Source organism: Thermobia domestica, chromosome 8 (assembly GCF_964235325.1).
Source record: "Thermobia domestica chromosome 8, izTheDome1.hap1.1, whole genome shotgun sequence".
In the NCBI taxonomy this organism is placed as follows: Eukaryota; Metazoa; Arthropoda; class Insecta; order Zygentoma; family Lepismatidae; genus Thermobia; species Thermobia domestica.
In genome coordinates, this window is record NC_137461.1 from 162,324,775 (window position 1) to 162,347,062 (window position 22,288).

The window sequence follows — 22,288 nt, forward strand, 5'->3', positions numbered from 1 at the left end:
TCAGTAAAGAAATGGTAAAACATGTGAATTATTTGAAGATTAGTTAATTAAGAACCAGGGTACAATCTGAATGAACGTAGTATTTTCACATAGTTCACACTATAGTAGGACGCTCATATTTCTAAATCGGGATACCCATTGAAAATTTACAGTATATTCATAGTAATGCACTTGCTTTTTGCTGGGATATCAGAATTAATTATATAGTCAACAATCATCAAAACTGAATGACAGGGAGTAAATTATTACTATCAGTTCAATATCGCTAAATAAGACAAGTGGGATTTTTTTAAACACCATACGAAAGATAATATGTTTTGGAGAGAAACCTGCACATTTTGAATTTCGAACAATTTCTGGGGAGACAGATGAAGCATATCCTGGGCTGTCCAGGCTAAACCAGGAGGTGTGGGAGCCCTAAATTATAGTCGCTGCGAGTTCCCAACTGGTATGTGAATACGGTCACGTGATGTCTGGCAGTTAGATATAGATAGTAGTCATCTAATGGATTTGTGGTCCTTGCATAGCATTTGCCAGGTCTTCGTGACATTATCTCTCCTCTCGAACTGATTCCATAAACGTAACGTGATCTTCACTATATTACATCCCTGTCTCCATTTAACAAATCACTGTCCACTTCAAAAGAAGGTTTAAATATTGTGTTTTGAGCCATGACAACCTCAAGACACGTCTACCAACATGGAATAATTAGATTTAATTATTCTCTTAAACAAATCACATCTCTTAAACATCTCACTTGAATTGGTGCACTACATATCATGCAGAAAAAGTACTCAGGCCACATTTTGTCACCATTGTGGATCTGCCCATTCTGCACCAATGTTTGTGTGATCTTTTTTCTAATCGTCTTTAGCTATACCATTTCTACACCCTTAGAGTCTGTCACAAAACATACATAAAAATTCCTTGTTTAATTTTGCACACTTTTCCGATTTTCAAAGAAGGTAAACTGTGGCAGACAGTTATTGGAGGAAGTCAACTTCCAGTGTGTATCGGGAGCAACATTGTTCAAGATTGTGGATGCGTGTAGAACTCGTGGCGAAACATTATTAGAGAAGAGGAACAAGTGAATGGAAACCAAACACAGGTTAGATGAATCGCAGAATATTGAAGATCGTTACAAGAAGGTAGAGCTAATGCAGCACAACTAGATCTGCATCTGCAGAGTGGGACATTATAAATGATTAAAACTCTGGGTGCGATTCGGCTAGGATATTAATGTAACTGTCTTCCTATTTCTTTCTAAAAAGACATGGACGAAGCTGGAGAGTGGATTTTCAGATTCTTACCCAGAATAGGTTGAATGTACTGCTGTGAAGGACTGTGTGTTCTTAAACAGGTAAATGAGAAAACAGCGTTTCATGAATATCGGTGTTTGCTCATGCGGATCGAAAGAGAAGTCAATTTCACAAACATAGAAGATTTGACTATGTGCATTTAAGGAGGTAGATGAGATTGGAAAAGTCTCAGTGACTGAAATAGCGGAATGTGTCACCTTTACGGTGAGATGATGGAAATCTGGTAAGCTGATTGGTGTTTATCGTTGCTTTCCAGGACCGTAGTTGAATGAGATGAGATCTACAGTTTTAAGTAAATCCGAAATACTCGGGCTTTTTTCGAGGTCAGTACTTCCACAAGGCAAAACTACGAACACGCACAAAGAAAACTGGCGTGTTAGCTACTTGCCCACGAGTGGGCTCTTGAGACGATGGGAAGTCAGATTGCTGTCGAATACAGAACGCTTTAAAACTGGGTTAGTGAGTGTTCGGAGTGAATCAATATTTTTAAGGTGGACGAGTGGATTGTATCGAGGAACCATTTTTCTCGTACTGAAGGTGTGAAGGGTTTATTTGCAGAAAAGATAAATTTGGGCAACTTTTCATCATTTTTCATCTTTGGACAATGCTTAATATAAATATTTATATATAATAATACTTACATAAAACACTGAAAACTCACGAAAAATTTCAGTGAGAAGGATGAAAGGAATCGAAACCTACAGATAGTCAAAGTGTTAAAAATATTTATACCTGCTTTTACCGGTTCGAGTACAAAACCTCGCCTGGCCAATATCTCGCCTAATATATCGCCGCGGAAAACCCCGCGTCCCAAAATCTCGCCTGGCCAAAACCTTGCTGTCTTAAATCTCGCGGCACAAGGAAGTTAGTGGAATTGGTAATAGGGTGACTACACTTAATAAAACAAGATACATACTTCACATTCGTGTTCAGGATCTCAAAACAAGAAAAAACTGTATCTGCGACTTTAATCGGAAACGCTTGATTAAGGACATAGGGCTAATTAAAGGTAATTAGAGGAACAGCCATTTTTACTAATTACCTTTAATTAATCATATCTCCGTAATTAAGCGTTTTTGACCAAAGTGAAAGATAAACGTTTTTCTTGTATTCAGGTCCTAAACCAGTATGTGAAGTTTAACGGTTTTTTTATTCGGTGTAGGCTCCCTATGATCAACTCAACTAATTACCGTTAATTAGCCCTATCGCCATGATTGAGCGTTTCCGACCAAAGTCGCAGTTTTTATTTTTATTTTATTTACTTTTGGTATTGAGGTCCTGAACACGTATGTAATATTTGTAGGTGTTCTATTCAGTGTAGTCACCCAAAGATTCTTCTTCTTCTTATATTATTATTATTATTATTATTATTATTATTATTATTATTATTATTATTATTATTATTATTATTATTATTATTATTTGTAATCTGGAATTGCATATTAAGAAACTCATTGGGTAAATTTTTTATGGAAATGTTTCATTTTCAGGGCTTTGGCCAAGCGAGATTTTGGACCACGAATTTTTGAATGGCAAGGTTTTGACCAGGCGAGATTTTGATCCACGTGATTTTGGGTGGCGAGATTTTGGCCCGCGGTGTTATGGGCACGCGATGTTTTAGTCAGGCGAGATATTGACCCGGCGAGTTTTTGGCCCGCGAGGTTTTGGCCAGCGATGTTTCGGCTGCGAGATTTTGCTCGTATCCCTATTATTACTATTGTCATCGTAGATATTACTGCTATCTCTACAGCTTATGAGTCTAATTTTAACCGATTATGGTGCTATAAATGCTCTGTATTTGCATTTGTATAGAGTAACAGTTGAAGCTGCAGTTGTCAGATACTGTTATCCCCTTTTCTTTAATGCACTTCATTCACATTGTTACTATGATTTCTCGATCACAGCCTTCCATTGGTCTTGAAACTTGCAACAGTACCACGTCTTCATTTCATGCAAAACATTAATTCTGCTTCTGTAACAAGTGAATGCACAAGTTTCTACTATAATTGACCTTCAATCATTTTTAGTTACATCAGTAGTTTTGCTTCAATTATTTAACTCTTCAAACACACAAAAGTTATAAGCACTAAGAACATCTACAGCTCACAGATGACGAGAAGAACCCTAGCAGAACTAGTGTGACGTAGGTATGGGCTCGCCCACTTTTCGCACGGGGGTTTCAAATGACCACGGAATAGCACACAAATAACTTTTCCCAGAGTAGCAGACCACATCTAAGTATAGACCACACCTCAAAAACCGAAAATAAACTTGATCGTGTCCTTGACCTTTCCCCGCTTCCCCTGTTTTAGGGTTCTTCTCGTCATCTGTGAGCTGTACTTACTAAATTCTCTAATTTAATTAGCTTTCGGGTATAAAATTGTAAATACGAGTATTGCTACTCCTATTAGCTTTAATATTTACCTACTGTGCGAAGTACTATCATCTTTCCCATTACTTATAGAATTGCCATCATCATCTAAGTTACTGTCATCATATTCTGTAATGAAAGAGGGAGTTACATCAAAAAATTATATATTTTAGTGAGATTTACTTGGTAAACATCTTAATTGAAGACAATTTTCAACGGAAGAGAAATACTAAAACTAATAATTTATACTGTATGGTAACGAGAAAGTGTAAAATTGCTCTCTCACATTTCACAAGCCACAATAGACATATCTTGCATCAAAAGTAATTAGACGTACAAGATTATGGTCAAATTGAAAAGGGTATGAACAACATAAAAAAAAAAAAAATAAATAATAATAATAAAAAAAAAAACTGAACATATTATTATTTGTCTTCTAAAAGTATCATGTTCTACATAACCTTCAGTTAGGGAACACATGGAGCATATTGTAGTAATAACGAATTTACTCACCTTCTTGTATTCTTATGCAAATTTTTAATTTAATATTCCGAATGCTTCACTTAGGCATTCATTCTCGGAGACAACCACCGGCTTAAATCAGTTTTCAATAAGCTCTTCACACGTTTAGTTCAACACAGTGGAAATTTTAAGAGACATACAACAAATTATATGAATATGTAGTACATATTACTATTATCTATGTAGTAGTAAATTACAACCACAAGTAAACTTCAAGGCAACTACTATTTTCCTCCAATATTCAACAAAAAATATGAACTATGTACACGTTTAGTGAACTAAACAACTAACAAATACCCTGTTTGATTTTCCTTATATTACATATTTTATCAGTGACTGGCTTCTTCTAGGGTGTCTCACCTAACTTTGCGACCTCAAATATCTCGAAATAACAAAAAATGTAACAAATCTAGTTACGTAAGAATGTACATATGTCAAAGGCCTATAAAATTCTGTAAACAGCAAATGCCCCCAGAGGTCCTATCATAGGGCCCCAGGGGCCAACTCGAAAATTTCAAATGGAAACCCCCTATTTTTATTGCAGATTTTGATTTTACGATCAAAACTAAGCAACTTTTACTTAAAGCACTTTTTCGTTATAATAGATGGCGCTGTAATCGTAAAAAAATTGAATATCATCGTACGTACGTCCCTTAACTTTGCGACCTCAAATATTTCTGAAATAACAAAAATGTAACAAATCTATTTAGGTAAGAATGTACACATGTCAGGGGTCTATAAAACTGTTTAAACTACAAGTGCCCTTAGGAGTCCCACCATAGGACCCCAGGGGCTAACTCGAAAATTTCAAATGGAAACCCCCTATTTTTATTGCAGATTTTGATTCTACGATCAAAACTAAGCAACTTTTACTTGAAGCACATTTTCGTTATTCTAATAGATGGCGCTGTAATCGCAACAAAAAAAAAAAAAATCATCGTACGTACGTCCCCTAACTTTGCGCCCTCAATTATTACCGAAATAACAAAAAATGTAACAAATCTAGTTACCTACGAATGTCAGGGGCCTATGAAATTCTGTGAACAACAAGTGCCTCCAGGGTCCCATCATAGAGCCCCGGAAGCCAACTTGAAAGTTTTAAATGGAAACCCCTATTTTTATTGCAGATTCTGATTCTGCGATCGAAAATAAAGAACTTTTAGTTGAAGCACATTTGCGTTATTCTACTAGCAGCTATTCTACTAGGAGCTGTAGCAAAAATAATTGAATATCATCGTACGCTTGTACGTCACCCAAGGCTAGTGATAATCTAAATCCCTCGAGAAATACACTTGCAATTTAAGTACGTGTCCAATCATTTTAAAAGATCTATTCAAGTAACATAAAATGAAGTTATCTTCATCTTCCCAAAATTCCAAATAGAAATACTCTCCATTAACGCAGATTCGGATACTGCGACCGAAAATACGCAACTTTTCGTTTATGTATATTTTCGTTGACCTCCTAGATAACACAAATCGCAAAGATAATAATATCGTTGTACCTGAGGTTGATAAATGAAAAGCTGGTTTAAGAACTGTACATGCTGTGTGATGTTGTTGCTAAGATTTGCAAACAAAGTTAGAACACAAGTTTGTGATAATAATATTCTTCAAGAACTGATATTTTTTCTGTGAGCTTGTGGACACTATGAAAGTTGATTTACTTTAGCTCTCCGTTGGGTCATGAAGTTTAAATTAATAATCGGGCATAGTGTCAAAAGAGAATTAAGTTATTCGTTTTTGTCATGTTTATGTAGATATGTATAATGCGATTTGATTTGAATATAGACCATGTGATTTTACCTGAGAGAGAAAATTGAAAGTGAAGACGTAAGGTTGATCGGTAGATCTATTAAAGTTTAAAAGGACATCATTATTTTGTTGTTATGGTTATGTAGATGTGCATAATTACGATTTGATTTGAAACTGCATATAATTCCATTTGAGAAGTGGAAGTAAATATGAACATGTAAAGTTGATCGGTAGATCTAAGAGAGCAAATGGGCTCTTATAAATTTAGTGGAACAAATAACATTTGACCTGAAGACACATATGTGTCACCCCTATGTCATGTTCTGTAAATAGTTATGGTTGATTGTAAATTACGGTCCAGCAACGTAGAAGTCATGATTAGATATTGGTAGCAGTAGGCATTATTACAGAGAACCTCTCAACACTCAAGCTGTATTTCAACTGCTCTCAAAGTAAAGTTATAACGCTCTTGATGATACGAGGATGAGCAATAACCGAAGGTCATGTGCTGAAGTAAGGGTAATATTTAACGAAAAAAATCGCGTTCCATACAATCCCATTTCGAGACCTACTGTTCAGTGTATCGTAAGACGCGTCGAGAAAACGGTAACTATAAAGGATTGTAACATTCCTGGTCGACCGAAATCGGCGACAAACAGCTTGATGTTGCAGTCATTTGTTGAAAATACTCAACTTAGCATTCATAAAGCTGCGGAACAATATGACATTAGTCCATGTCTGCGAGAAGAATGTTTACAGAATTTTATAGGTCCTTGACATGTGTACATTCTTACGTAACTAGATTTTGTTACATTTTTTGTTATTTCTGGATGCTGGTTGACATCGAAGGGAATTTCGTGGGATAAGAACATGTTAAAGTTCGAACTTTATGAAATTGTGCAACAGCATCGAACAAACTATGAAAATATTTATAAATTAGATGAACTAATTAAATCTGCCGGTCATGAAGTGTTGCGATCGCCTCCATATCATTGTGAATTAAACCCAATCGAATTGATTTGGATAAAGTAAAAAATCACATTGCGAGTGAAAATAAAACTTTTAATCTGAAAGATGTGCGTGTGCTAATGGAGGAAGGTACTGTGTTAGTGACTCAGGAAGACTGGAAGAATTGTATAAGTCATGTGCAGGAAGTAGAGAGCAATATGTGGGACGTTGATGGTCTAATGGAAGAAATGCATGGCCCGTTAATTATTAATCTTAATAGTGACTCTGACAGTGAGAAAAATAAAGAATATGATGATTTAGAAGTGGAACCATTGGAATCATTTTAAGGTAAGTGCTGGTTTAGAATATCTTTTTCACTTGTTATATAATCATCATTTTTCTAATACAGATTTTAATATTTTAAGTTCAAATAACTAAACCAGTGATGAAAGAATTGGTAGAGGGAAGCAAGTGGATGAAAACGAGAGAATCCCAAGGAAAGCCACGATTTCTATCAGTAGCAGTGCTCCCCTTTTAAGTATACTTTCAGGGAGGCTCTGCCCCTCACTTCATCCCTGGAGCTGACCAACCTCCCACACAGAGTTAAGGAAAACTAAATTGCAATTGCCAATATATCAAAGTATTCAAGTACACTACATTCAGGAAGCCTGATCAATATCTTAGTGGTAACCATGTTTGAGAAGGGAGCCTGAAAAGAAAACCACCCTTACATCTATTAAAATTTAGTTTAATAACTACAAAATAATTTTTTTTTTTTTATTTCTATCCTTTTTTTCCTGTGTGCGAAGTTATAGAAGAACCATTCCTTTCAAACACAAAAAGAAACTTCGGGACTAATGTAGCTGAATTGTCATTTAATATTTATTCTTCCTTAATACGTAATGGTATGCATTAAATTCTGTTTTATAATGATAAAAATCGTGTAACTGGACATAGACCGGAGAAATGTATGAACAGAAAGTGCCGCCCGCAATACAATAAAATGTAACTATAATCAAAATATAGCAAAATACATCTTGTGTAGTATTTTTCTTTTCTATTACATAAATTGCTTTAAGTTGCATGGCGATTAGCATGATATTGACATCTTTGTCATTTTAACATGGGTTAATATTAAGCGACACAAGTGAAGCAGGCTCCAGGATACGTTTGAATGCGTGGGAGTGAGATCCGACAACGCCGCCGGAAGAGTGAAGTTCCTTGTAGGAAGGGAAACAATGACGAATCTCGTCAATTGCCTGGTTTCATACGTTGCAACTTACTTTAGTTGATGTATTCAGTTGTTATTATATATAATTATATTTTGTTAAATAAATAATGTAGTAACATTTTTTATGCTTATAATTGCTGTTTACCATTTTTTTGAATGAAATTATTATGATATCTCATTCCCTATCTATATTTTCTTTTTCAATGTCTTCGGTTTATCGTTCTAATGCAATCTACCTTAAACACATTTCTTTCAATTGAAGAAGGTGCATGGATCTTGTACTGTATATTTGCCCGATTAAAGCTGTTTAGATAACACAAAAATGGATTCTTTGTCCTTCCGGGACTCCCTTGAGTCTTACCTGATGCTAATCCTTTTTGTCATTTCTACATACGTATTATCACATGCACAAGAAATATGAGAAATGTCGCTTAATGTAATTTTACCTACAAAGTAACTCTTGTTCTGACTAAAGGACCTTTGCAGATTTCTAGGAGGTTTAAGGCTTACTTGTAAGTTGTGTTAGCATATAAAATTGGCTTACTAACCTTAGCGATAAATTCAACAATCTAGAAATATATGAACTGACGAAAATTCTTGAAATATGCTTGCACAATAATTTTACTATTATTGGTAATAATGATAAACCATATGAAACTTGTATTTCCAGTAGAACTGAATTCAAATATATTATATACTTGCTATGCAGAGATTTGTTGACAGTTTACAAAAATGATGATCAAGTGTTTTTTTCTGAACCAATTAGAATGAATCGATTCAAAATGCATTCCCTTTAGAAAAGAATAACTCCATCTATTTCTTGGACCTCACTTTCTACAGATGCTTCATAAGTTCCAATCACAGCTTTAGAGCAAACCTACTGCCAATGATTACTTTGTTCACAAAAAAATCTGGACATCCATGACACGTTAAAGCAAAAATCTGGGCCAACATGTTCATTAGAGCCTACAGATTTCAGCAAACTTAAACGAATTATTATATATAGGTCATGCTAATAGTTATAGTTTGATGACTGGAAACTTGAAAAACACACGCCTACAATATTTTTAGAAGTACGAATATTGGGGATACTAGAAAATTAAAATCCAAAAAGATAAAGACTTATGAGTGGTTTCTTTCCCGTTATTTCTATGTTTATCGTTGTAAGACCGCAAAACAGTAAAGAAACAAAAGTAAGTCTTAAACTTCCTAGAAATTTGGAAAGATCAGTCAGTACAAGAGTTACTTTGTGGAGAAAAATACAGTAAGTGACATTTATCATATTTTTTGCACATGTGAATATACGTATATAGGAATGACAAAGCCATTTCTGGGTTATCTACCCATCTTCAATCGACCAAATATACAGTACAAGGTGTTCGTTCTTTGCACCGTGGATCTTCTTCAATCGAAAGAAATGGTTTCAGACATATTACATTAGGACAAAGAATGGCATTATTCTGCTATAACGGCAGATCGGCATTATCAAAGAACTTTTCAATAATTTTCATGGCAAAAATTAAATTCCCTGACTTTCTCAGATTTTTCAGATCTGTGGAAACCCTGAATATATGATATAATAACTTTCATCAGAAGTTAAATAGCTTTACTGAACAATCATTTAATCCCTTCATATATTAAGAACAACAGTACCTTTACACCAATCTGGTAGTTCCGGTGGGGAAGGAGTGTCTTTGATATCGTCGTATCTTTTAAAGAGTTCTTGCAAGTAATCACCTTTGTAAATGCCAGGCGATCTAAAAATAAAATGAAAGTGATACAATAAATTAACATCTTCCTTTTATAAGAAAAAGAAACATTCAATTAAACTTCACTGAGAAAGTTGTACACCAATAACAGTGCCTTATTACAGTAGTTTATAAACATCATTGTTACGAATGTTGCTAAGATTCCCATTTTCTACAATATTCGGATTATTCTAGATCAACTCACTTAAAGAAAAGGAACACACAACGTCGATTTATATATACAAACAATAAGAAGATAAATAAAAAAGTAGGAACAGAATATGAAGCAGAGTTTGAAACCATTTATTACAACTACAAGGTTTCTACTGATAACTTAATTTCCTTGACTTCAATATAAATTTTCGCTGACTTTTTGACGGTCTCCTTCTTCCCTTATAGCCGACCACTTCTCGCCTTTATGTTCAATCGTTTAAGGTTGTTTTTAACGTTACAATTTAATGTTTAGAGTTGGGAGCAACTCGGGTGACGGATCTTCTGCTAGCACTGAGCAGCGTGCCAGAGAGATTGATTCAACGTTGCCAGAATGCGAATCAAATCAACTTACAGAACAAGAATTTGCATTTAATAAATGATCTTTTACAGCATCTTTAAAAACATGTGTTTATTATTACGAATTTTTACTTTTTCAAATATCTTAATTTGGTCCAATATTTTAAGTGTTAACATGAAATATGAAATAAGAAAAATTTCGAATTTTCAAGCATCTGTAGGCTATTTTCAGTTTCTTTATTTGATAGATGCATAGTTGGTAAAGTTCCCTGACTTTCTCCGACCTTTCAAGTCTGTAGAAACCCTGAACTATGTCGTGTAAGTTGTCTTATGTTCCAGCGATTTATGCACAAAGATAAGTCACATGTGTTGCAATATTTCTGCAGCCCACACAGAGGCGCCGCCATGATCGATCGTAAGTATGTCAAACTGACCGAAGAGGTAATGTGGCATCCGTCAGCATCTTCAGTTAGTTTTGAGTGCTCAACAAAGTCTGATACGTGAACTGTTAAGATACGAGTTTGAACTCGGGGATAACGCTGCGGCAGCAACCCAAAACATTTGTCATACGAAAAGGGAAGGTGCAATGAATCATAACACAGTAATTTGCTGATTCCAGAAATTTTGTGTAGGTTCTAAAAATGAAAATCAAACAAGGTCCAGCCGCCTCAGAATAAGAGATTTTAAGGTCATACGACATGACATTGACGAATGTCCATCCACCTGCACATGACAATTATCAAAACAATACGATATATCATCGTCCACTGTGGTGCGTCACCTTCACGAACTCAGAAAAATCCATCAGGAGCTGCCACATTGTGCCACATGAGTTAACCCAAGCTCAGGCCCAGACGAGGGTGCATGTGTACAGACAATTGCTGGACAATTTGAGTGATGTGCGTTCCCTGAAATGGATTGTCCAATGTGACGAGAAGTGGGTGTTTTTCTGAAATCCGACTGGTTGAGCAAGGGTCAACTGCAAGAACCGGAACAGGTCTTAAACACGACTGTTTCGAGCACAAAGTTCTACTTTGTGTGTGGTGGGACTACGAGAGAGTAATTCACTTCGAGTTCATTCCTAATGATCGTACCATTAATGATGACCTTCCGAATAGGGGGAGCGGATGTATGTTGCACTACCCAAAAATACCCTGCATTGGTGACCCGAAAGCACGCCTGCTGCAACAAGATAACGCAAAAGCACACTCGTCTTGTAAACTGCAACAAAAAATGACTGACTTCTTTGGCTCTAACGGCAAGAGGTGTCGATGTCAAACGAAGAAATGGCAGCAAGGTGACTGAACACAGTCCAATACGACAGACTTTGAATGTTAACCTCCTTTCATTGTACCGTATTGTTTAATTAATTTTTCAGTATTTTGTTTGGGTATAATTACAACTTTTTTAGTATCAATTTTTACAAAATACGAATACAATAGCAAAATTTTTTGTAGACGTCAGAGGTTTACATCAGCCTTAGACTAGGAAGTAAACAAATTTTAGTGAAAGAAAAGGTGTTATGCCAGTCAGGTATATAAAGCCACAATTTTCAATAACAAAGCATGATTCCATTTATCTTTATAATTTTTAGTCTTTTCTGCGTTTTCTTTAAAAAAAGCCTTTGAAGATGACTGAACACACTCCAGGTCAGTGAGCATCCTGTAACTTTCCTACTTACTCCTCACCTGTTATAATGACAATTGCTATGTCTGATTGTGATTGGTCTCCTGATAGATAAAATGTTTGCACAATTGTCATTTGCATAATTTTGTAGATACTCCCCTTATACAACCAGGTTACTCAGTAATTCTTAAATCGTTGTTTTACATGGTCCCTGTTAATAAATTGTTAGATGTACTCATATTGCAATTGCTGTTGTTTAAAGTTAATGTGTAAAAAAGTCAAACAAATTACTGCTGAAATACTCAAAAAGTACGTATCTCTATTAGAAATAAATATTCCCCATTGTGCTTATGTAAGAGCTAAAGGTCAGAATTTGTCTAATTGAATTAATATGTCGTTATTCATAATTAAATAATAAAATGTTAGCTAACAGAATTCACTCCTTTCATTTACATATTTATATCTATATTCAATCTCTATATTCAAACATATTCCTTCTTTATTTCCTCATTAACCGAACCAGTACTGTAATAAATACAGATATGTTGTGTACCAGAATATTGCAAGACTTAGTCTTGTATTTCTCATCCTATTCAATGGACACTGATGATCAAATCAAAATGTTTCATTTGCTTTTGACGTATAATATGCGAAACAAAGTTAGCATAGCAACTTCAGCAGTGAACGAAAATACTTATTCTACTAAATTCATGAAATATAACTTCAACCAATTTTATATAGTTACAATTCAATTTCATATTAATTTAACGTGGGATCCGAAACCTATGGCGCAGTTGCTCGTGAATGTGTTTATGTAGTCCTCTATTTTAACTTTGCATTTGTTATGCCATCAAGAAACAAAGCATAGAAATTACGTGGTACACAAAGAAAACCTTGTTTTTATTTTATTTTATTTTTTAAATAGCAGAAACCACAATAACTTAATCTCACACAGTGTAAATTTTCTTAATCACACTGAAGTTTGTTTCTAAATTTTTTCACCACACAAAATTCAACAAGACAGGACAACGTAACTAAAGGAAGATTTCTATTAATAGGCCCATACTGTTACATAACTACCTGTAGTGTTCATGAACCAATCACTAGCTTGAAACAGTTAAGTAGAAAGGGAATAAATATATCGTTCTTTTTCCTAGCGATCTAGTTTACAAGAAAGATAGCTGAGTTCTTTCATCTCGGAATAAGTATACTAAGCCTCTTTCTTTTCAAATGGACAGTTTCCTGTGATATGCTGTAGATGCATTGGATTGGTAATGTGTTACTAAAAGATACTTTTTAAAGGAACAACATCATTGGATTTTACGCAGAATTTTAAAGTATGTGCGAGATTAGATACAAAACCGTTCTTATAAGAGGGAATGCTAAATCGTTCGTTTTGGTAATATCATATAATCATGGATGCACAGCATTTTGCTCTTCAATATATTACAGCCATTGTCAAAAGTCAGCACACTATTGATTTTTCAGAACTTTCCAAGTAAAAGAAACTATGTCCATACAAAATTATGTTTATTGGACTCGTTTTCGAACATAAACAACGTTGTTCACATAAGGATATAAATAATTCATGGTCTTGTTGAGGACGAGACAAATTTATTAAGGAAAGCCGCTTGGCAATAAACAGATAACTAATGAACAGACCACTAAAGTCACGCTTTGTTGGACGACGCATCGTTTCAACGACATCTAATGCTGTATATGAATCCTTGACAGTAGCTGTCTCTTTACTTCAACGAACAGTTGTGTATGCACTATTCAATCGTGTCATAATATAAGCAAAACTGGATACAAATCTGTGGCATGCTATCTTACTGTTTCCATCTGCGCGAACCAGTTGAATAGTGTGATGCCCATACAAATATTACAAAATGCAGAAGAGAAACTGTTAAGTAAGAACTGAAGCACGTGTTCAAATGATTAGTTCCAGAAAAGAGTCATTCTCTGCAAAAACTTGCTCAGTGATCGGGCGAAGCAGTGCGTCGGACTCCTGAAAGATATAGTGGTGTAAATATTACATGGAAACGCACTGATCATCCAAAAATAACAACTTCCCCTAAGGACAAGTTTACTGGAAAAACAAGCAAATGGAGTAGACGTTAACCGCTCAGGAACCAACAGAACTGTGGAAAAGCTATTTCCAATCGATATCAAACAGGACGGTGGGCCAGCGCCTTCAAATCTATGGACTTGATTGCGGTAAAGAAACAATTGCTTCAAGCAGAAACATTACAAAAGGATACTCCTGGACCAAGAAAATAAAACAAAGACTGGAATGATGAACAATGGAAGAGGGCATCCTGAACCGACGAATCTAAATTCCAACTTTTCGCCTTCCAATGCCTGAAGTTTCTGCATCGTCGTCCCGAAAAGCGCTTTAATCCTGACCGTGTAATACCTACAGTAAGACACGGAGAAGGTAGCGTCACTGTTTGGGGATGCTTTACGGAATACCAAGTTGATAATTTAGTTCGAATTAATGAAATAATGGGCAAAAACGTGTTTCATAAAGTGAGGCATGGAATTCCATCAGGAACGTGGATTTGGAGCAGAAACTTTGCACTGCAATAGGACTACCATCCCAAGCATTCTTCCAAGTTATGTAGTAATTATTTGAGAGCAAAGAAGCTTACATCACCAACAAATGGAATAATTGCCACAGTCACCGTATTTGTTATCCATCGAACTCTTGTAAAATGAACTTAACTGGACAGTCCATAAATAGATGTCAACGAATACTGAAGATCTTTGGAAGGTTCTTCAGAGTTACTGCGATCACATAGTTTCGCAAAAGTTGGATCAATTAATAAAACAGATGCCTGGAGTTTGTAAAGCAGTTATCAAGGCTAAGGGTCGGCATTTCATTGAACGCAAATATACTCAATAAATTTATCTCAGTGGAAACAGGACCATATGTTTCAATCTCTTTATATAAGCAGCGGTGCTTATTTTATAGAATCAGTCCAATACACTGGGTTTTATATGGATAAGATTCCTTTTTTTAAAAATAAAAATCTGGAAAAATCAGAAGTGTTCGTAGACTTGACAATGACTAATTATACATATATATATAGTAACTTTTCTAACTATGCAAAAACCTTTAAAATTCATTTTCGTTTGTCTTTGGGTTGAGAATCAAACCAAAAGGAAAAAACATTACGATGATCATCTATTGTATAACAAGAAGAAAGAAGTCCCATACCCGCCAACATATCATTTTCACTTTCACACACTAAATTTTTAAAGAAATAATAATATTAAAATGTTAATGAAAAATATTCCTTGTTATTTACCTGGCTTTAGCAAATTCGATAATTGCAGAATCCACACTCCAATCCATATTCTCCACAAGATACGCCACAATTAGAAATCCGGTTCGGTTAAAACCATGCGTACAATGTACACCTAATGAAGGAGAAAATACAGAATACGGAATATTTGTAAGACGTTAATACCAAGTGATTAAAGAATATACTCCCTCTGTTTCAATATAAACAAAAACTATTTTAAAATAACAAAAATGGAAAAAGATGCTCTCTACAACTACTGCATAGTCATCAATGATGAAGACCACGATCGATGGGTTGAATTTTGCAACGGTACTAATGAAAAATAATAATACGTGCCGCCACACTAAACTTTCTCGCTCCTGTTTCTCATTTAAATCGTATCATACTGTTTCCGGAAAACTATGCTAAGAAAACTTAACCTCAAGAGCAAACTATCCTTTGAGGGTTTTTACATGAGAAAATATTTCTACATATGCGTTGTTACAGAAATATTTATTAATGGAATATGACTAAAATGAACTAAAGAGGTTTTGATTAGTGTCTGCAAAAGGACTCAACCCCCTCCCATCCAGAATTAACTATCCCTTGTAATTTTTTTAAATAAAAAATAACTTACACCACATTACATAGTTGTAGTAGTATTTACTTATGAAATATGTATAAAATCACCTGTTATATTTGAGGAAATTGTTCGAGAAAACTCATCCAAGAGAATAAACCACTTCTTGTTAATTTTTTCATGAGAAATTACTTAAGCCACATTATACGAGTTCCAATGAGGTGTGTATTATTTATGAAATATGAACAAAACCCTCCGAGTCATTTTTGAGAGAATCGTCCGAAAGAAACTCATTCCACAAGTAAATAACTCCTTTTCAATTCACTCGTGGAGAATGATTTACGCGATATTATAGGATAATTAATAAAATATATTTATGAAACAAAATCGCTTCAGCAGTTTGGAAAAAAATAGGGAACTTACTTACTTACAGAATAAACTATTCCTTGTTGATCTTTTCAGAAGAAATTAGAAATGCTACATAAGATTTTTAATAAAATATTTAATTAATGGAATAAGAACAAAATCACCTGCGTCTTAGTTTAGAAAACTGTCCGGAAGTTTCTCACTCTTAAGAGAAAGCTACTCTTTGTGGACGTTTTCATGAGAATAACTTGCATCATATTGTAGTGCCATTAATTAAATGTGTATTTATGAAATATGAATAAAAGCGCACGAGCATTTTTGGAGAAAATTAAAAAAACCTCTGCCCCAACGGAAACTACTCCGTGCAGATCTTTAGAGAAGTAACTTACTTCATATTATAGAGTTATTAATGAAATGTTTATGAAATATAAACAAAATCGCCTGAAATTTAGAAAAATTTCCAGAACTAAACCCTCCTAAGAGTAAACTAACTTATTATAGAGTTGTTAATGATTGTTCCAACACGGTTCCTATTACAGGGTTGTTAATGGAATATGAAATATGAACAAAATCGTTGGAGAAAACAGATGATTTTCATTTTTACTCTTCAGTGATTTGCCTTTATTTTTGGGATAGAATGAAAATTTGTCCGTCTCTGAAGAACCTTACAAAAACTTTCTATGTTTAAAATTTGGTCTCAGTACGCTGGCAGGTATGTCTTCTAGCCAAGCGTACATTCCAAAGTGAATGAATGAAGAAATGGACAGACATCTAAGAATTTCTTTTCTGGCAAATAGGGACCATAAAATGTGTAAATCCGTTGAAATCTCGAATCACATACTTTTATGATATATAAACAAGCAACAAAAATAAATAATGATTACGTTTATTAATTATTATTATTCCCCTTGAGATCCTTCCGTGCAACACAAAACTAAAAGAGACTGTTAGAAGTACAACATTCGCAGTAGTTTTCTAGTATCTATCTGATGTAATAATTTGATCCAGTATTGATCTATCAGTCTCGATTAACACGAAAATGAAAAAAAATGTAGTGTGAGTTTTACGTCCCACGTTTATGCTGGTTCGGCTAAAGGATACGGTGATGATGAGAAATGAATGAAAAATGGTGGAATGAAGAAAGTGGGAGAACCCCGAGAAAACTCACGCATAGGGTGTTTGTCCACCACAAAACCCATTTGGTGCTTTGGTACAAAAACTAGACTTGATAAACACAATACTTAAAACACTTTTTATTCCTCAATTCCAAACATTGGAAAGGAAGAAGAAAGAAAAATATCTCTGGTTCATATCATTGATGGCTTAATGGTCTAAGAAAGACGTGACTTAGGGTTTTGTTATCGAAGCATGATGCAATGACCTCTTTTGATACAAAAACAACGCAGATATCTACAATCAAACAAGTTAAAAAACTACATTATAGTTGTGACAATTATGATCAATAACCATCACATTTTGATGCATTCTAGCTTACGTTTTCTTTTCCTCCTCCTTTTATTATTATTATTATTATTATTATTTGTTAACCTGTTTTGTGTTTTCAGAATAAACATACTGATCGTAAACGGTGGCAATTTGCCTCTTACTTGTCTGTTTTAATTTCCAAGTCGATGCTTTCTGATGTCAAGGTCGCTTCTAACATTCGCAGTAAATCCAACAAGCAATACATGAAACCTGATATTGTCCAAGCAGCAGTGGTAGGCAAACAAGGATTGCGATGATACTAATCGGCGAATTCAGAAGTACTGATACACTGTCAACACTCCTACAAACCTACCCCTCTCCCTCCTGTCCTCGCTTCTGATGTCATACATCGGTCAGTTGGAAATAACTATTCTAGTCAAAGGAAAAAATAAAGGAATGGAGAACAGACATTACAGCCACCTTTGTGGTAACGACGAACGAGCTCACGAAAGCAAGCGAAGAAATGAACACGCATACACACTTAGGCGATTATATATAAAAAGTAGACTTTTGATAATCCGATCTAGTTAGAAAATCTCCGTAATAAAATGAGGATTTTTTTTTTTTTTTTTTTTTGAACAATCCACTCGTCTTTCAACGTCTCCATGACTTTGCCAGGGAGATGCAGTCATCCATAAAAGACTGCTTCTTAAATCGAAGCTATAATTTTTGACTCTCATATCTTAGTCTTACCTCATGGAGATTTTCTTTGTGGTCTATTATTTTCCAAGTCCGGGAATCAAACCCGGGATCATTAGAACGCAATTGCAACGATACAGCTGTTTCATGAATACATATGCATTCACATAAGGTACAACACAAAAACGCTGTTGTAGCAAGCACTCAATGTGAAGGGATTAAAGAAATACCGTAGTTGACCTTTGATCCCACCATAAAGAATACCAATAAAACATTACTTTGGAAGAATAGTCAATGTAAAAATATGTAACTCAGCTATACGAATGATAACATGGAAATTCTGAACATGCATGTAGCGTTGACATGAGAAAATTGTATTTCAGTTCAAATCTTTCAGTTTTACATCCCATGGTTATGCCGGCTAGGCTAAAGGAGACGGTGATGATGAGAAATGAATGAATTGGTGGAATGAATAAAGTGGGAGACAGGAAAACACCGAGAAAACCCACGCACACGGTATTTGTCTACCACAAAATCCACTTTGCGCGAGCTGGGATCGAACCAGGGCCCCCATGCACCAGAAGTGAATGCTCTACCACTGAGCCATCACGTCCCCATGGGAAAATTGTATATGTAAATCAAAATCCAGATGATTTATCCTTAACATAAATCATTTAACTCAACACACATACTTGAGCCCCTCCGTGGCTAAGCGGTTAGCGTACGCGCCTTTGGCGTGGGAGACCCGGGTTCGATTCCCGGCGGGAGCTCATGTGGTTCGGATTCCACGTTAATCAGTAGGTCCACGTCTCATATAGCCTCGCTGCTGAACGGGACGTTAAACTGAGAATCAACTCAACTCAACACACATACTTATATATTGGTAGGTAAAGAACACCGAATTAGTTACAAGGTGAACGGCACACTTTACAATATTATACACAACATTTTATCTAATTGCTAAGTGCAGAGTAAGCATTGACAATACACGATATATCTTAATTCACAGTCAACTACAGAACGGCTTTCAGTCTTTCCACTCTATCTTGCACGCATCATCTGGTCTCAAACTCAAGGCAATTTCCTGTAAAAAAAACACTCTCGAAACCACCCTCAAATTTTACCTAGGTATAATTTTTCACTCGAGTCATCTGCTGGAGAGCTTCCATTGGCTAGTACAGTGTTATTGCCAACTGAAAGAATTGTTAATAAGGCCATTCCACGGCTTGACAAGCAACAGTGAACAATGAGTTATTATATTTTATGAATAAATGAATACATTTTTCATTCTACAGCCAACTAGTCTAATAATTTCACTTTGTAGATACAAACATAATGTTCAAATTAACGAAAAATAAAGACTATTACAACTTTTTCGTATCTGTGTAATCATTTATTAATGAACAGTAACATGATTTTAAATCATTCTTCTATGACTTAGCCCTACGTTTCAGTTAATGTTTAATTTTAAAGTTGTATGTATTCATACTGTACACTGTACATCAGTTTATATTTCCTACAATTAACTCAGACATTATAAAATGTATCTTACAACGTGTACAATATTTTAATACTTAGATTTCCTTTTTTCTGTAATAGTTTTAAAACGTACAGTACAGTACATAAACATTTATAAAATAGTGGCCTGTACGAAGAGGTAAGAAAATACGAATAAGAGTGGGTTTCAGTATAAAAAGTGCGCTTTTAATGCTAGGGGTGCGGCAGAGAGTAATATAGGACTCCGGCCTATTCGGCTTTTTCGTTATCTAGGCTGCCCTTCTGGCACATCAGCAACATTCCGGAATTAATAGTTCATCAGAGAGCAACTGCTACACAAGAACAAATAACAGACTACGAAAAGTGAAAAACAGAATGATTGATGAACTTACCGATTATCTCAAGTGGATGATAACTAATGAATTTTGTGCAGACTTCTATGAATGTTTTTGTTTGTTCTTCAGATGGAGTCTCCCCATGACCTCTGCACTGCAACTTCAAGTATTTGCAGTCCTCCTCTTCTATCTCCTTCCGATCATAGAATCGTGTTGTATTTGTTAAATCAATCCATAAACCAATTTTCACCTGTATCAGAAATTTCAAATACAATTACCAATGACACTAAATAACGTTGAAAAGATGTCCTCTCAATTTCAGAACTCTTGGGAATAAAGACGTTCTCATCAACAATTTACACAGGTAAATATGAATGTGAACAGCAATTACTGTACGAATAAACGTTGTTAATTTTAATTTATAATACTATGTTTTACACTGCACTTTGGAATCTTCCTCCTTTTCCTTGATGAAGAAAAGCAACATATATTTTTTTTCTCGAATGGAAAAAACATGGATTTTATTTCATATGAAATTATACACAAGATCATCTAATTAAAATTGTCCTAACGAAACTGCCTCACAAAGCCAAAATGGTAAATTAAGCAAGTAAAAACAGAACTAGTGGTTCCACTACCAACGGCTGACAATTCCTCAAGCCTACAAATTCAGTTTAAGTTCCAGTTACATGAAAAAGCATGTATCACTTAATAACTATGAGGATACAAAACAGTTGTTATAAATTGGCCGATCTCAAAAAGTAATATATATATATATAAAAAAAAGTACAATCACAAACGCAGATACTGCCTCCTCTACTATCAGTTGCTTTCTTAATATTTTAGTATTACACTCTATTGGTAGTAGCCATGACCGAGCCAAAAGATTTACATATCCCAATAACGGCTACACAAACTATACATTCTACACGCACAGTTCTAAATTAGAATGTGCAAATCTTCAAGGTTTAGGTCTCACGGTTATGTCAGCTAGGCTAAAGGAGACGGTGATGATGAGAAATGAATGAAATGGTGGAATGAAAAAGTGAGAGGAAACGGAAGAACCCAGAGAAAACCCATGCACACGGTGTTTGTCCACCACAATCACTTGGCGTGAGCTAGGGTCGAATCAGGGACCCCATACACCAGAGGTGAACGCTCTACCACTGAGCCCTCAACGTGAAAATCGGATAGATTATAAAACAAATATCATCATTTGTAGTTTGAAAGATGTATAATAACCGACAATAATTCATTAAAAAAATACTCACCATCTGTACGGAAGTCATTCAATACACCTCTAAAGCTACCATCAATTTCTATCACGATTACCACCACAATCTGTCATTCATTACACTGGCTCGAATATTTATAGTATCTTCGCACACGTGATCTGCCTATTCATCTTTTACATCGCCGCATCTCCGTATGGTTGAAAGTTACGTAACGCTTATAAAACAAGGACGTTCAACGAAATATTGGAAGAAATTTAATCAACTCATTGGCAAAAGCAAAAAAATTCACTATCCAATCACAAATTATAACTTGCACCTACTTCAGGTATACAAGAGGCAAATATTTTTGATAAGGTCTTTAAACAGATGTTTACTCAATATAGTTATTCGTATACAAGTTCAGAGTGCAGTAACCAATGTCACCCAGAATCTCGGTTTTTATATTTGTATATTATACAGCTCTTCCCGCCAGTGATGTAGCAATATAAACAATCAATACGAGCCTACACTGTACAATCGTACAACGACACAAGCTCTTAGTTTTTCATTTCATATCACCCTCCACCTCTTTCAGTAACTTCATCGAATAATCTCTAAATTCGTTTCCCTAGCCAGATTTCGAATCTTGGATCGTGCAATATTTATTAGTATGGTAACGATGCAGTTCCGTGCCCGAAAAAGAACGTTCAGAGGCAATTCCACCTTCCTTAATGGGCCATAGGCATCTACCGCTAAACAACGCTTTGAACTCATTTATGAGTGAGTAATAAACGTTGCTTGAATTACTATCTTGTGTTGTTCTTATTACTGCATGAGTAAATATTATTTAATCGAT

At 35.1% G+C, this 22,288-nt stretch overlaps 1 protein-coding gene across 1 annotated transcript in view; it reads right to left on the reverse strand.

Moving 5' to 3' along the window:
• Nucleotides 1–22,288, reverse strand: part of mRNA-cap (RNA guanylyltransferase and 5'-phosphatase mRNA capping enzyme) — a 106,171-nt gene that overhangs the window by 48,764 nt on the left and 35,119 nt on the right. Inside the window, exons 4-7 of the mRNA XM_081769214.1 lie at nt 20,276–20,468; nt 15,341–15,452; nt 9,799–9,902; nt 3,744–3,819 (exon numbers count right to left, since the gene is read on the reverse strand). Of these exons, the coding sequence (XP_081625340.1) occupies nt 3,744–3,819; nt 9,799–9,902; nt 15,341–15,452; nt 20,276–20,468 (485 nt within the window). The remainder of the gene's footprint in view (nt 1–3,743; nt 3,820–9,798; nt 9,903–15,340; nt 15,453–20,275; nt 20,469–22,288) is intronic.